Raw genomic sequence first — 14019 nt, 5'->3', positions numbered from 1 at the left:
TCACCGCCGGGCACCGGCACAAACGGCGTCGTTGGCAATGGCGTCGCGTTCGCGAGCTTGGCCGCGTACGCACCCGGCACAGGAGCCCCGCCTTCGTTCGGAGTGCCGCCCTTGAGGATGCACGTGCTCGTGTGGCTGTTCCAGACGTAGTGCGTGCAGCCCTTGGCCTTGCTGCAGTCGGCGCAGCACGCGTCGTAGCTGTTGCGGCTCGTCGTCGTGAGGTCGTTCCCAAAGTAGTCGGTGTCCTTCTTGACCGCGCTGCACGTGGCATCGCTGGGGCCGGCCTTGAGCGTCGCTGCGAACGCACCATCGACCTTGACCGGCGCGCCAGGCACGCCGCCCTTGAGAATACACGTGCTCGTGTAGCTGTTCCAGACGTAGTGCGAGCACCCGAGCGTCTTGTTGCAGTCGTCGCAGCACGCGTCGTACTTGGTCTGCGTCGTCGTCGTAATGTCGTTGCCAATGTAGTCCGTGTTGGAGAGCACGGTGCTGCACGTGGCAGCTTGCGCGGACGCCACCGCGAGCGCAATACCAATCAGCTGGGCCTTCATGGTGGTCGTCGACGACAAATCGTAGAATGAGCTCTGCGGACGCGTCGATACCGACCATGTGTAATTGCACCCGCCCTTCAGCATTGGTCGTCCGTGGTAGCGTCCCACCATGAACATCCGCAGCACCCGCCTCTGCATTCGGACGGTGGCCCGTCTTTGGCGTCATGTGGTGTGGCACCAGATATTGGCGGTGCAAGCCGGAGGTTGTATCTTACACTGCGTCTGTCCCACTGCGCTGGGCCACGCCTCCGCCAGCGCCACGGCAGCGATAGCGCTGGCGGAAGCTATGGGCTTTGGGAGCTCGGTGCCTCAGCCACAGCGAGGCGCCGTCGGTGCTGCCGAGTCGGGCCAATCAAACCGACCACGCGCTTCTCTGCATCATGTGTCGCAGCTTGTCGTATGCGACCAAATGGTGTAGCGATACAAACATCCAGTGTATTGGCTGGCACGATCCAGTCGAGGAAGGATACCTCGAAGCGTAGCTGGCGGCAGAAACTCCTCGACGGCGTCGCACCACACGTGTTCACGTTGCTAGATCGACGGCAGCGACCCCGTGCTAGGAGACTACGAACACAGCGAGGAGGTTCGTGAGGAGACGCATTGTTGAAGCGAGGACACACCGTTCGCTGGACAGTGTAATTGCCGCGTGGGATCGGCAGCTTGGATCCGCCAGCATCCAGCGTGGACGTGGCAGACGAAGAACAGCACACACCCACCCACTGTAGTTGTCTGCCGGCACACGTCATGATGTCGTTTCTGTGGCCTCCGTCCGTGGGCAAGGCTGGGTACCAGCAGTGTTTGGCGCAGTGTTAACTACGTGCATCCTAGATCGCAAAAGCATATTATGCATTCAATAAACAACAACAGAGTGAGATCCGAGAGAGCCAGCTGGCGGCGCGTTTCTTGGCCGACTTGGTTTGCAGCGCAGATGTGTGCGCCAGGCAAAGCAAAAATGACGGTACTGGAAGAGATACAGTGTTCTATGTACCGTCAACAGCGACCTCGCGCCACTGGACACTGGAGGCGGCATCGTCATCGTACGCATCCCAGAACGCGGCGGAGAAGATGGTCGTCGTCGACGACGACGACGCATCCGACGACCGCCACGTAGTAGCGTAGTACGTCCTGAGACTGAGGATGATAAACTCGCATTTCGCACGCCATGTTGCACGATTGTGTGGCTAGTAATTACTTGCGCGCTCGCAATCCACCCAAGGCTGTCGGTCAACTGTCCGTGGTACTGATGTTGCACTGATCTGCGCCAGATTCACACTGGTTGTCACGTTCTGGTCCTCCGCAAGCCCACATTGCAGGACGAGACGCCGAGCTGCTCGGCGCGTCCCAGCATCAAGTGGATTTATCACTCTGGTCAATGGAGATCAACGGAGATCGATGGAGACTACACTGTCGACATCATGCTACGTGTTGTATAATCGAGCCAGGACTAGTAGTCGCCGAACCAAGGCGAGATAGACGAGCCAAAGAAATCGGGGTTGCCGACCTGTCTTGGAGCAAATCATTACCAGCCAGCCAAACGATACCTCGTGATGCTTCTCTGGAGCGCTCTATGGGTGCTCGCGCTCGTCCTTGGGCTGGGCCACGCCAAGGTAGTCTACTTGCGACGGCGGGCGTACGTTGCACCGAGCGACTCGGCCTTTGGCGTGCACGAGTACCACGACGAGAAGCTTTTTGTCGTCCACGGCGGACGCTCCCATCGTCACTTGCTAAACGCTCCATTTGGCAGTGACGCACATGTCGATGGCACCCAGGACGCCCACGAACACGCACAAGCCGACGGCGTCAGCGCCTCGGACGTTGGCTTTGCCGCCGAAACAGCCGCCGACCAAAGCGACATTTACTACGAGAAGCTCGTTGTCTTCAAGAAGAGCCACACGTCGTCGGTGGACGCCGTCGACATGGCGGCCGCGCAGCTCCATCAACACGGGCAATTGCAAGCTTCGGACGCCAACGAGCGGGTGGAGCAACGCCAGGCGCTACAGTGATACCCACCGTGTTGTACGATAGCTACGAATGACACGACCATGGAGTTTCTTGTCCTTGCTACCGCGTGTACAATTTCGCAACGTAGTCCCGTTTCGAGTGCCGGCTGGGAGAGACGTACGAAACTAAGCCAAAGCTATGCATCGGTACACCTCGACGCGCCTTGCTTTACTAGACACGTTGTGTGGTGATGCTCAAGCTGGAAAGATGAGGTAGATACCAGTGGGTAGAGGAAGTGGAGGAGTCTGGTTCCTAGCCTGAAGGACGCTCACGCTCTCGACTAACGACTCGGCGAAGGCTCATCACCAGTCCACTAGCCACACCGTTTTATCTACAAAGACGCAATCTCAAGTTCCGCCACCCTGACAAGCCAAATACCACAATACCAAGTTTGTCGATGCCACGTCCATGCACCAAAATGGATCCGATGATGGAGCTGTCATACACGGCACGACGCACGTCCGTAGCCGCGTCTCTGCCTCACACGCTCGTCGCTCACTCGCGACTACCTTGCGCGCTCCATACCATCTCTTCTACTGCTCGTGGCCAACCCATCGGTGTCGGCCTGGCGATCTTTCAAGTTGAAGTTGTTTTGGCCTTTCAAAATCGTATCGGTTCCGAGAGGTCCTCTACAATCGAATGTGCGAGTACCTTTGTCACCAGTCTTTTACGGCCAGTCAAAAGCGGTTGGTCGTATTTTGAATTGAGCCATGAAGCGCGGGGTCGAGTCCGTCCTGGGGAAGAAGAAGGCGCGCAGCGACGCGCCGGCCATGCAGCATGTCGAGGAGACCGAGGAAGACTTGGTCTTCGAAGACCCGTATGGCGACGACCTTGAGGACGAAGAGATGGTCTCCGAGGACGCGGCCGACGACGACGAGGCTGACAGCGACGACATGGACGTCGACACGCCCATGCAGACGATCGCTGCTGACGACGAGGACGAGAAGGAGCCGACGACCAAGGTGTGGCTGCCCAACAAGGAGAAGCTTGGCGAAGACGAAGTCCTCGACTACGACTCGTCGGCCTACGATCTCTACTACGCCATGTCGGCCGAGTGGCCGTCGCTCTCGTTTGACATTGTGCGCGACAACCTCGGCGCTTGCCGCACCAAGTTTCCCATGAGCATCTACGTGGTCGCGGGCACGCAGGCCGCCAAAGCCTCGGACAACAAGATCACGATCATGAAGATGACCGAGCTGCACAAGACCAAGCACGAAAACGACTCGGACGACTCGGACGCTGACGACTCGGACGACGAAGACGACGCCGAGGAAGGCGACCCGGTGCTCGAGTCGCGCTCGATCGACCACCACGGCGGCATCAACCGCATCCGCGCGATGCCGCAGTCGTCCAACATTGTCGCGACGTGGGCCGACACACGCAAGGTGCACTTGTACGACATCTCCAAGCAGCTCCAGTCGCTCGACGGCAAGAACCCGGTGGGCATGTCGTCGACGGCCGCGCCGGTCTTTACCTTTACCGGTCATGCCGACGAAGGGTTCGCAATGGACTGGTCGCCGCACACGGCCGGGTCGCTCCTCACCGGTGACTGCTCCAAGTACATTTACCACTGGGTCAACAACGGAGCGTCGTGGGTCGTCGATAAGATCCCGTTTACGGGCCACAAGGCGAGCATCGAGGACCTCCAGTGGAGCCCGCTCGAGGGCTCGGTGTTCGCGTCGTGCTCGGCTGACAAGACGGTGCGCATTTGGGACATCCGCACCAAGACCCGGTCGATGATTGAAGTCAACGCGCACGACCAGGACGTCAACGTCATCTCGTGGAACCGCAACGTGTCGCACTTGATTGCGTCGGGCTCGGACGACGGCTCGTTCAAGATTTGGGACTGCCGCAAGTTTGGGTCGCCGGCCAAGGACGACCCGATCGCGCACTTTCGCTACCACACGGCGCCCGTCACGTCGATCGAGTGGCACCCGAGCGACGAGTCGATGCTCGCGGTCTCGGGCGCCGACAACCAGATCTCGATCTGGGACATGTCGGTCGAAGAGGACACGGAACAGCACCCGAGCAGCGAGAAGCTCGACGTGCCGCCGCAGCTCCTCTTCATCCACCAAGGCCAGACCGACATCAAGGAGCTGCACTTCCACCCGCAGTGCCCCGGTCTCCTTGTCAGTACGGCCGCCGATGGCTTCAACGTGTTCAAGCCCGCCAATATTTCCTAAATTAGATGCTATTACCTTCTCTTCCTCTCCATCTCTCTCTCCTTGACGTCTCGCTCGTGCAGAAAGGACGGCTCGTTGACTGGAAACGGGAACCATGGACGGACGCCATGGCGGCGTGCTTGTGATTGGACAAAAAACAATGAAAATCACGAGATTGGCCAATGAAACGCGGCAAAGCGTGGTATCGCATAGAAGGGCCAGATTCGATTCGGCGAACAATGGCGGACCAACGCAGCTGGGCGACGACGCTGGCAGTGCCCATCGCATGCTTCACGGCAGGGTACCTCTCGCACCACTTCATGACCCGGCCGCTGCCGCAGACCAAGTTCCACATCGACGCCACGCTGGCGTGCCTCAAGAAGGAGACGTCGCCGTTGACCAAGACGTCGTCGTGGATCAACCTCGGCTTCTGGACGCGCGACGATGGCAGCGCCGTGACCTCGTACCCCGAAGCGTGCGAGCTCCTCGCCCTCAAGCTCGGCCGCGCCGTGCAGCTCGAGGCTCACGACATGGTCTTAGACGCTGGCATTGGTCGCGGCGATCAATGCGTGCTCTGGGCCACCCACTTCAAGGTCGCCAAAGTCATCGGCCTCGACGTGACGCCGACGCACCTCGACGGCGCGCGGACGCTTGTCAAGGCGTTGGACCTCACGTCGACCATTGACGTCCACGACTGCTCGGCGACCGCGCTGAGCGCGCTGCCCAATCTTGCGCTCACAAAGGTGCTCAGCTGCGACGCCGCATACCATTTCGAGACCCGGTTTGCGTTTCTCACAGAGGCGTTCAGCGTGCTCTTGCCCAACGGTATGCTGGGCATGGTCGACTGCGCCGTCTCGCCCGAGCTCCTTACGTGGAAGGGCTTTGAGCAGGCGCGGCTGCGGGCCATGTGCTCGATGGCGAGCATCCCGTTCGCGAACCTCTGGACCACCGACATGTTTACGGAAAAGCTCACGAAAATTGGCTTCCACGACGTACAAGTGACGCCGCTTGACGGGATTATGACGGGGTTTGGCGCCTTTGCCGAGGCCCAAGGGCGTCTTCTCGAAGACTGGGGGCTCGCCGACGGCTTTGAGAAGATTCGGATGACGGGTCAAATGCTCTTGCACCTCCACGAACTCCAGTACCTAACCTTTGTGCTTGTGATCGCGCGCAAGTAAGAACTGCGTTGCATTTATAACGGAGGAAGAGGATAGACAATACTCTCAACTCGGATCTTATTCTGTCTTCATGCAAGCGCCGTCGTCCTCCGACTTGATGTCTTCTGATTTGATGACGTGGCAGCTGGCGTTGGCCGGCGAGGGCCATGGAATAGCGTGAAATCGAGCTGCGAGATCCCGGTACGGCGCACAGCGCGCCTTGTCCGTCATGGCCGCGCGGCCACTGGAGCTCGGGAGGACCCACACCTCGCACGACGGCGGGAGCGGCCAGTCGGGCGGCAGCGTAGACGGGTCTTGATGCCCCGTGTCGACCTAATGATACCGCTCAATGCACCGCAAAGACACAATGGCAAAACCTTTTTCAACGGCGGATCAAAGAGGTAGGTGTATTGCCGCTTGCCCATAAACGCTACAAGCATCGGGCCATGCGCATAGACGCTGCTGCAATCGCCAGATGCGGTTGCGTGCAGATTCGCCTGGACGCGCTGCATGTGCGCGCGCATGCGGTCGTAGAACTCGCGGGTCCATTGCTGCACTACGCACCATAGATTGTGCGACGATGCCCACAAGAGGCGGTAGAACGTACTTGTCGCTTTGCCATACGCCGCCGCGTCGTTGCCAGGCTAGCATCATCCCACCAACGTGAGCGCAACTGTCAACGAGAGCGAGAGATGGATGATACCTCGTGGCCCAGGTCGGAGAAGCCAACGCCGAGCTCATGCGGCATGGCGTTTTGGTCTGCCATGGTCCAGTCGGGCGGCAATACGCCGGGCCAGCTCTGGCCGTGAAAGTCGCCCATGAGCAGCTTCCACATGCGATTGGACGGGTTGCTGTACGAGAAGCCGCCTAATACGCGCGATCCATGAGGTAGTAGAAGCGTGGGCAGTAGGAGGTCTTGTACTCTGCCACGCATTCTCGGACGGGTTGTGCCCCACGATCAGCAGGCGCAAGGCCACGTCGGGATGGTGGCTGCACTCGGTCACAGTGTCAAAGCAGACGTCGCAGATGCCATGGTAGCGCTCTTGCCACTTGCGCACAAGCGCGGTCGGCTTGGCCTTCTTGGGCGCAGGGCGCGATGGAGCCTCGTCGACTACCGATCGCTTCATGCCTGCCCCGAACCGGAATTGGTCAAACATCGTGTTTGGATATGCCTGTGCGCATCGAAGGTCGCCGCCTTTCTCGACTGCGATATGTAACCGAACGGACCTAGCCGGCTAGCCGGACGCCTGTCGCTAACCGGCTAATCGAAAAACCGACTAGGTGCGCTTTACAGTTTTTAGATTGGGTGCGCCTTTCAGCTGGGACAAGACACTCCATTTTTGAAGATTGCCATCAGCCAATCCGCGCCCACTGCACTTGAAGCTCGAGGACGAGAAAAAAGATACCGAGCATCTCATAGCGAGCACCTTGTTCGTGCACCGTTCCTACCTCCTGGTTCCTACCTCAGCTCCTTGCTGCAGAGTGTAGTTAATAGGACCCCAGGAGCAACGGTCGGCGGCCCCAGTGGTGGAGAGAGGACCATGCACGTGTGATACTCCCGAGACACTGCACTCTTCAGCAAAATCGAGACGCTTTTGCACGAAGGATAGAACGTTAGCATTGGAGACTGCTTCACGCCATTTGTCGCAGCGGTTGTCATTGTGCTGCCTGCAAACCAAGCGTATACTTTTTTGGCGGTCGGCGATCATTCCCACCCAGATAAGCCACACTGCCGAGTCCTCACTTTTGAATTTCCAACTTCAGCATGGGCAACCATATCTCGTCCACGACGCTCATCGTCGTAGCATTCGTTGTGCACGTCGCCGTCGGCGAGGCGTACGACGTCATCATCATTGGCAGCGGCCCCGGCGGCCTCGTTGCCGCCGAGTATCTCAGCCGCAACGCGTCTACGTCCGTGCTCGTCCTCGAAGCCGGCGGCCCGTCCCTCGCGGCCACTGGTGGCACTGACATCCCGGGTTATGCCCAGTCGCAAGGTCTTACGCGCTTTGACGTTCCTGGCGAGTACTCGAACGTCGCGTTTCAAAGCGACAACAAGTACCGCATGGGCACCGACTGGGTCGCGTCGCCCACTGGTCTCTACCTCGGCAAAGTCGTCGGCGGCAGCTCGTCGCTCAACGGTATGCTCTACTTTCGCACACCCAACTCGTACGTGACGGAAGCAAGCTGGCCCAACGACGTGGCGACTGTCGACGCTGGCTTCTCGGCGATCGAGACGATGTTTACTTCGACCAACAACCCGTCGCCCGATGGCAGCCGGTATCTCCAAGAGGCGTACAACATCATGCGCAACGTCTTGGGCGGCGGCGGCTACACCGAGTCCAACAGCCTCAACACCGACCGCAACGCCAAGAGCAAGAGCTACGGCCACCCGCCGTTTGCGATCAAGAACGGTCTCCGCGACTCGCCGGCCAAGACATTTCTCGGTGCGGCCAAGACCCGACCCAACTTCAAGCTCATTTCGTCGGCAACCGTCTCGTACATCATCCAGTCCAAGGGTGTTGCGACCGGTGTGGTCTACACCACCAACGGCCAGACCGTCACGGTCGACCTCTCGTCGCGGGGCGCGGTCGTCGTCGCGGGTTCGGCCGTCATGACGCCCAAGATCCTCATGCAGTCGGGCGTCGGTCCGTCGAGCCAGCTCACCTTGCTCAAGGCCAACGGCAACTTTCCGGGTGTGAGCAGTGACGCGGCCAACTGGGTCGTCAACGAGAACGTCGGCAGCAGCTTATTTGACACACACCAGCTGCTCATGACCTTCTCTCGCAAGGACATGAAGACGTTTGCCCACACGCAGAGTCCGACGGCGGCGATCACGCAGTACATGACGCAAGGCCACAGCGGACCATGGTCGAGTCCGGACCCGGTTCAGATCGCGTATGACAACTACAACGTAAACGGCCGGGCGTACCAGTTCCAGGTCACGACTTTCTGCCATGGCTTCAACTGGGGCAGCAACAACCCGACCGAGTTTGGTGTCGCGGTGTACGTCAACAACCCGATCTCGCGCGACAGCGCGCGCTTCACGAGCGACGGGCGCTACCACCTCGACACGGCGCGCAGCATGTACAGCGACCAACGCGACCGGGCGGCGCTGGCCAACTACGTCGAAAAGCTGCGAGGCATGATGAGCGCCCAAGGTGTCACGACGGTCATTCCGGCCAAGGATGTTGCGTCAACCGACTTTGTTAACAAGAAGGTCGAAGGAGCCAACCACTACGGCGGCAGCTGCTACACGTCGGGCGACAAGACAGACTCGAAGCGCTGCGCGGACGAGACGTTTCTCGTTGTGGGCGCCAAGAACATTTACGTCGGTGATGGCAGCTTGATGAAGGAAGGCACGGTCAACCCGTACGGCTTTATTATGTACGCTGGGCACCAGACCGGCGTCAACGTTGCCAAGACGATTGTTGGCTACAGTGAAGTGACACCGCCGACGTCGCCACCGACGCTGGCAACGTGCACCGACTTTGAGAACGACGTCGACTACTACGGCAACGATATCGGTGCCACGAGTCGCGCATCGGCAGACGCTTGCTGTGCCGACTGCGCAGCCAAGCCCGGGTGCACCTTGTACGTCTGGAACAAGCACAACGGTGGCACGTGCTGGCTCAAGAACGCGCGTGGCGCGAAGTCGACACAACTCGGCGCCAAGTCTGGTAGCATGGGAGCAACGACACCGGCACCGACGACGGCTCCCGTTGTCACACCGACGCCGACCCCCGTGGTCACGCCAACGCCGATTCCTGGCGGCGACGTGTCGTGCTCGGCAGTCGAGAACGACGTCGACTACGCCGGCAACGACATTGGATCGACGGCGCGGTCGTCGGTGGACGCCTGCTGCGCCGACTGCGCGGCCAAGCCAGGTTGCTCCGTCTACGTCTGGACGAACTACAACGGCGGAATGTGCTGGTTGAAGAGTGGTCGCGGCCCCAAGTCGACGCAGTCTGGCGCCAAGGCCGGTAGCATCGACGCATCTGCCTCGGGCTGCGGTATTCCCGAACCCAACACGGACTTTGCAGGCCAAGACGTCGGGAACGTGCCAGGAACCAACCCCGGCGACTGCTGCGCCGCGTGCAAGAAGAACAAGGCGTGCAACGCCTACAGCCTCTGGAACAACATTTGCTGGCTCAAGAGCGGCCACAACGGACGCAAGGCTGCCCCGGGTACGACGGCGGCGGTCGTCAACAAGTGCTCGGCGCTCGAGATTGGCACAGACTACGTGGGCAGCGACATTGGTAGTGCCGCCGCGTCGACGGCCGACGACTGCTGCGCAAAATGCCGCAACATGAATGGGTGCGGTGCCTTCTCATGGTACCAGGGTACGTGCTACTTCAAGAGCAGCAAGAGCGCCACCAAGGCGAATGGCAACGTCATCTCGGCCACGGTTCTCATGTAAACCGGATATAAGCACTGTACAATAAAAATTTTGGAATATATGATTGGTATGCACGACTACTTGAGCTCTGTAGCGGAGAAGAAATATCGACTTCCATGCTCGGGACGTTCTCGATGGATTGGTCGTCGATGCTGATGTGATGAGGCTTTCGGGCCCCTCAAGCCGTCATTATCCCGCATCATGCGTGTGTTCAGTGTTGACGTTTTTGTGCTGCTTTGACTTGCTGACACACGACGAAGCATGTTGACTTAGAAGCTAGTAGCGCCAGATCGTGTCTCCTCCACATTCAAAGTCACTGGCTCGGCGAAGGCAGGGCTTAGGGTTAGGTTTACAGCGGGAGCATACAGTCCCCGATTGTCGTGGAATCGCTGCCAGACGATGTAAATGCTCATGTGGTCGGTCTGCGAGTGGATCGGTCTGGCTGCTCTCGCTTGGCTCTCATAGACTGGCATCGCACCGAGAAGGAATGTGCGATATCGCCGCACCAGCAATCATTTGGTCCAGCAGATGGTTGTACTGGTTTGGGACTGGGACTTCGGGTCGAGAAACAATGTCGACGGGTTTAGGCGGACTCTTTGAGCACCAAGACCTTGAATGAACGTGGATACCTCATAATAGAGGCTTTCTGCAGTACTAGAAGAATTCAAAGTGTCTGGCATCGCCACGTCGGCTCGCCGAGGACGCAGTAGCCGTGTGTGTTGCAGTCCAGGGATCGGGTTAGGGGCTATACCATGATGAGGTCGCTACGGTGCAGTAGTGAGCTAACAATGATGAAACACGATTGGAAAAATCAAACATTCGCAAAGGGATTGAAAAAGAAAAACTAAAACAGGGATTATGGTTTGTAGGTTTGTGCGACCATGCAACGCTGACGGACCTCGCGACCGCCGTCAGCCGCACACAGCTCAAGTCCCTGTCTGCAACGTCTTCGGCCAGCTAGCAACATGTGCAGCACCGATGCTGTCGTAGCTTCAGATGCTCTTCGTCTCTTGGTTGAATGTCAATCGCACACAGGCATTGATTATGGGCTTGTCGCCGGTCCCGCGCTAACGTCTCTTGTGCTCCGCAACTGTAGCCTCTCGCCGTCGACAGAGCTGCTCCTGGAGACGCTCACGACGATGTGCGTCCAACTTGAAGCGCCCGATATCTGCCGTCATCAGTTGACGCAGTGCGTGGGTGATTAAATATGGCAGGGCGTACTTATAAATGGCAGATGCCATGATTAACAAGTTGGCCAGTTTCTCTCGTTGTACGCATCTTCTGTCGACATGACGTAGCATTCCGAGGTCTCCACAATGTCCTTTATCCATGTGCCAAGTTTCGCCGATATCATTTCCTGACGTGATTTCGGCGTTCAAGCAGCTCGACCTGCCGGCGCACGTGAAGCACGGTTGTGTCATACCGTATGATTGGCTGAAACTCGTCGAGATTTCGACCAATCAAGCGTTGATACTCAAAGACCTTTTAAACTCGATGACTTCAACATGCATTTTTACAGTTAATTTATTAAATTAAATCGAGTGAAATAGGCTCTCGGAGAGGATGCGAGCATGCTCAGAGCATGCAGAGGTTGATAAAGGCAGCAAAAGCAGAGTCTTCGTTGCCGTCGCACGTCTCCACACAGTGAAGAGCCCATGGCACCATGCCAGAACAGTACCCGACGGCCTCGTTGTACGTCGAGTACGCCTGTAGCACTCGGCACACGGGGCGCTTGAGCTGCAGTGGCATGCTATAGGCAGCAACATGGGCTTCAATTAGGTTGTACCAAGGGCACTCGCCACAAGGGCAGAGGTAATCGTCGATGAGAAGGTCCATCGTCTTGTGCTTTAGTTGGAACGGAGCTTCCGCGCTCGACGGCGTGGCTTGGGCGTCCCAGTCGTCGTGACCGGCGCTGCCTTCGGACGAGCACTCGGTGTGTACCTCTTCGTCATCAACGCTGTCGTGCGGCTTGGGAAATGACCACCAAGAGGTGGCCTTGCTGTCGTCGCTGTCATCGTAGGCATCGTAGGTTGGGGCGTCCTGCTCGTCGAGGGCATCGGCGAGCCACGCGACGAGCGTCTCCCTGCACGCTTCGAGGAATGCGATCGCGCTAATCAAGGCGAAGACGAGAAGGTTCGACGTGATCTTGTTGGGCATGGTCGTGCAAATTACAAACTGGCGCGACATTGCACTTGCTGGATTTGCAGTTTCCACTCAAACGCATCTTTGATTGGCTCTTCGAATTTCACGCTTCCATTCTTCCCGCACGATGATTGGCCAATGCGGCGCGCGATGGCTGAGTTGGCCATCGAGAGCGTCGGATCATGCAGCAAGGTCGCGGGCCGCGCCTGTCTGCTACAGCGCACAGTCCCACAACGAGCTTCCTCGAGCCTGTCCGACGTTGCATCACCGGTATTTCCTCCCGTTACACGGCATGGATGCTGCTACGCCTGTAACCAGCAAGCAGCACTGCCAGCACGCACCCCTCGACAGTGAATCTCGCGTCTTGGTGGCAAACACGGGACCTTTGCACGGAGCCTCCAAGTGTACAATAACTATTAGTGAAGCTTTTGCGTTAGTACTACTTTGGCACCGACGTATCAGTCGCGGTGTCGCAGGCGGGTGCGGCCAACACAGGTCTTCGACCGCACTGATGGCATTCATTGCCAGCTAAGGTTCATCAGACAAACCCTTTTTATGAGCCCTTGTCGCCAACCATGATCCGGCTTTTTGTCTCGACGTAGTATGTCCTAGATATGCACGCATCCCAGTCTATGCCACCTAGGGCCAAGCCTTTCATGAACCCTGGATGGCACAGGAAGCCCTTCTGTAACGAGAATTGGCCGCGTCTTTGCTACGTTCGTACAAGCACACATTTGTATAAGCCAAAACAGTTAGGACGAAGTGGCGTCGTCGTCGTGCACGGCTTCAAACGTACGGGGCAGGCGCATGTGGGGCATGTCTTTTCCATGGGGCTTGGGACCCGACAAGACGGTCGCTTGGACGTTGACACCGGCTTGATATCCCGAGTACATGATGAAGCCGTACGGGTTGACCGTGCCTTCCTTCATCAAGCTGCCGTCGCCAACAAAAATGTTCTTGGCACCGATAACGCGGAACGTCTCGTCCGCGCAGCGCTTGGCATCGGTCTTGTCGCCCGACGTGTAGCAGCTACCACCGTAATGGTTGGCTCCCTCGATCTTCTTGTTGACAAAGTCGGTCGACGAAACATCCGCGGTTGGCACGACGGCCGCCGCGCCTTTCGCTGCCATCATCTTGCGGAACTTGTCGACAAAGCTGATGAGTGCCGCACGGTCGCGCGGGTCGCTGTACATGCTGTGGGCCGTGTTGATGCGGTAGAGACCGTCCTTGTCAAACCGGCCGCTGTCGCGCGAGATTGGGTTGTTGAGGTAGATGGCGACGCCGACGTGCTTGGCGCCATCGCCCTTTGCAAAGCCGTGCGTAAACGTGGTGACTTGAAACTGGTACATGCGGCCGTTGACTTGGTAATTTTCGTACCCGATCAAGACGGGCGGCGACTGCGCCCAGGGCCCCGAGTGGTTCCCGAGAAGGTACTGCTTCGTGGCGTCCGAAGGACTTTGCGTCTGCTGAAACGCCACCATGTCCTTGCGCGAGAACGTCATGAGCAGCTGGTGCGTGTCAAAGATGCTGCTTCCGACGTTCTCGTTGACGACCCACTTGGCTGCGTCCTCGTTCACACCGCGAAACGTGCCGTTCTTCTTGAGCAATTC

The 14019-nt window shown here is 58.4% G+C and overlaps 8 protein-coding genes across 8 annotated transcripts in view; 4 read left to right on the top strand and 4 right to left on the bottom strand.

Annotated features, from left to right (window-relative positions):
* SDRG_12901 (hypothetical protein) lies at positions 1-564 on the bottom strand (the record flags this gene model as incomplete). The annotated part of the gene is made up of 2 exons (XM_008618984.1): positions 124-564; positions 1-91 (listed from the first exon to the last, which is right to left on the bottom strand). Exons 1-2 carry the CDS (start codon positions 549-551, stop codon positions 1-3), a joined length of 519 nt encoding a protein of 172 aa, XP_008617206.1. The 5' UTR covers positions 552-564.
* Positions 565-1835: 1271 nt separating this feature from the next.
* SDRG_12900 (hypothetical protein) lies at positions 1836-2665 on the top strand. Its single transcript, XM_008618983.1, has one exon. It carries the CDS (start codon positions 2099-2101, stop codon positions 2552-2554), a length of 456 nt encoding a protein of 151 aa, XP_008617205.1. The 5' UTR covers positions 1836-2098; the 3' UTR covers positions 2555-2665.
* A 559-nt stretch (positions 2666-3224) lies between these two features.
* SDRG_12899 (hypothetical protein) lies at positions 3225-4766 on the top strand. Its single transcript, XM_008618982.1, has one exon. The coding sequence runs from the start codon at positions 3263-3265 to the stop codon at positions 4733-4735; it is 1473 nt and encodes a 490-aa protein (XP_008617204.1). The 5' UTR covers positions 3225-3262; the 3' UTR covers positions 4736-4766.
* Positions 4767-4953: 187 nt separating this feature from the next.
* SDRG_12898 (hypothetical protein) lies at positions 4954-5892 on the top strand (the record flags this gene model as incomplete). Its single annotated transcript, XM_008618981.1, has 1 exon — positions 4954-5892. The coding sequence occupies one exon, from the start codon at positions 4954-4956 to the stop codon at positions 5890-5892; it is 939 nt and encodes a 312-aa protein (XP_008617203.1).
* On the bottom strand, positions 5883-7066 carry SDRG_12897 (hypothetical protein). Its single transcript, XM_008618980.1, has 5 exons — positions 6794-7066; positions 6575-6738; positions 6479-6515; positions 6249-6427; positions 5883-6204 (listed from the first exon to the last, which is right to left on the bottom strand). Exons 1-5 carry the CDS (start codon positions 7026-7028, stop codon positions 5950-5952), a joined length of 870 nt encoding a protein of 289 aa, XP_008617202.1. The 5' UTR covers positions 7029-7066; the 3' UTR covers positions 5883-5949.
* Positions 7067-7539: 473 nt separating this feature from the next.
* On the top strand, positions 7540-10347 carry SDRG_12896 (hypothetical protein). Its single transcript, XM_008618979.1, has one exon. The coding sequence runs from the start codon at positions 7637-7639 to the stop codon at positions 10286-10288; it is 2652 nt and encodes an 883-aa protein (XP_008617201.1). The 5' UTR covers positions 7540-7636; the 3' UTR covers positions 10289-10347.
* A 1415-nt stretch (positions 10348-11762) lies between these two features.
* Positions 11763-12429, bottom strand: SDRG_12895 (hypothetical protein). Its single transcript, XM_008618978.1, has one exon. The coding sequence runs from the start codon at positions 12422-12424 to the stop codon at positions 11843-11845; it is 582 nt and encodes a 193-aa protein (XP_008617200.1). The 5' UTR covers positions 12425-12429; the 3' UTR covers positions 11763-11842.
* Positions 12430-13077: 648 nt separating this feature from the next.
* The window catches only part of SDRG_12894 (hypothetical protein), a gene marked incomplete at its 5' end in the record, with an annotated part of 1834 nt that continues 892 nt past the window's right edge, over positions 13078-14019 (bottom strand). Inside the window, one exon of the mRNA XM_008618977.1 lies at positions 13078-14004. Coding sequence (XP_008617199.1) covers positions 13162-14004 — 843 coding nt within the window. The 3' untranslated portion in view covers positions 13078-13161. The remainder of the gene's footprint in view (positions 14005-14019) is intronic.

The sequence above is a fragment of the Saprolegnia diclina genome (genome assembly GCF_000281045.1).
Source record: "Saprolegnia diclina VS20 unplaced genomic scaffold supercont1.53, whole genome shotgun sequence".
NCBI lineage: Eukaryota > Oomycota > Saprolegniomycetes > Saprolegniales > Saprolegniaceae > Saprolegnia > Saprolegnia diclina.
Note: the sequence above shows the minus strand (reverse complement) of the source record. Positions and strands in the feature narration are given on the sequence as shown.

Coding starts and splice junctions, on each gene's coding strand:
- SDRG_12900 (XM_008618983.1), top strand. CDS start 2,099: ATGCTTCTCTGGAGCGCTCTATGGGTGCTCGCGCTCGTCCTTGGGCTG.
- SDRG_12899 (XM_008618982.1), top strand. CDS start 3,263: ATGAAGCGCGGGGTCGAGTCCGTCCTGGGGAAGAAGAAGGCGCGCAGC.
- SDRG_12897 (XM_008618980.1), bottom strand. CDS start 7,028: ATGTTTGACCAATTCCGGTTCGGGGCAGGCATGAAGCGATCGGTAGTC. Junction 6,739..6,793: donor GTCCGAGAATGCGTGGCAGA/GTACAAGACCTC, acceptor CGCGCGTATTAG/GCGGCTTCTCGTACAGCAAC. Junction 6,428..6,478: donor GGCGTATGGCAAAGCGACAA/GTACGTTCTACC, acceptor TATGGTGCGTAG/TGCAGCAATGGACCCGCGAG.
- SDRG_12896 (XM_008618979.1), top strand. CDS start 7,637: ATGGGCAACCATATCTCGTCCACGACGCTCATCGTCGTAGCATTCGTT.
- SDRG_12895 (XM_008618978.1), bottom strand. CDS start 12,424: ATGCCCAACAAGATCACGTCGAACCTTCTCGTCTTCGCCTTGATTAGC.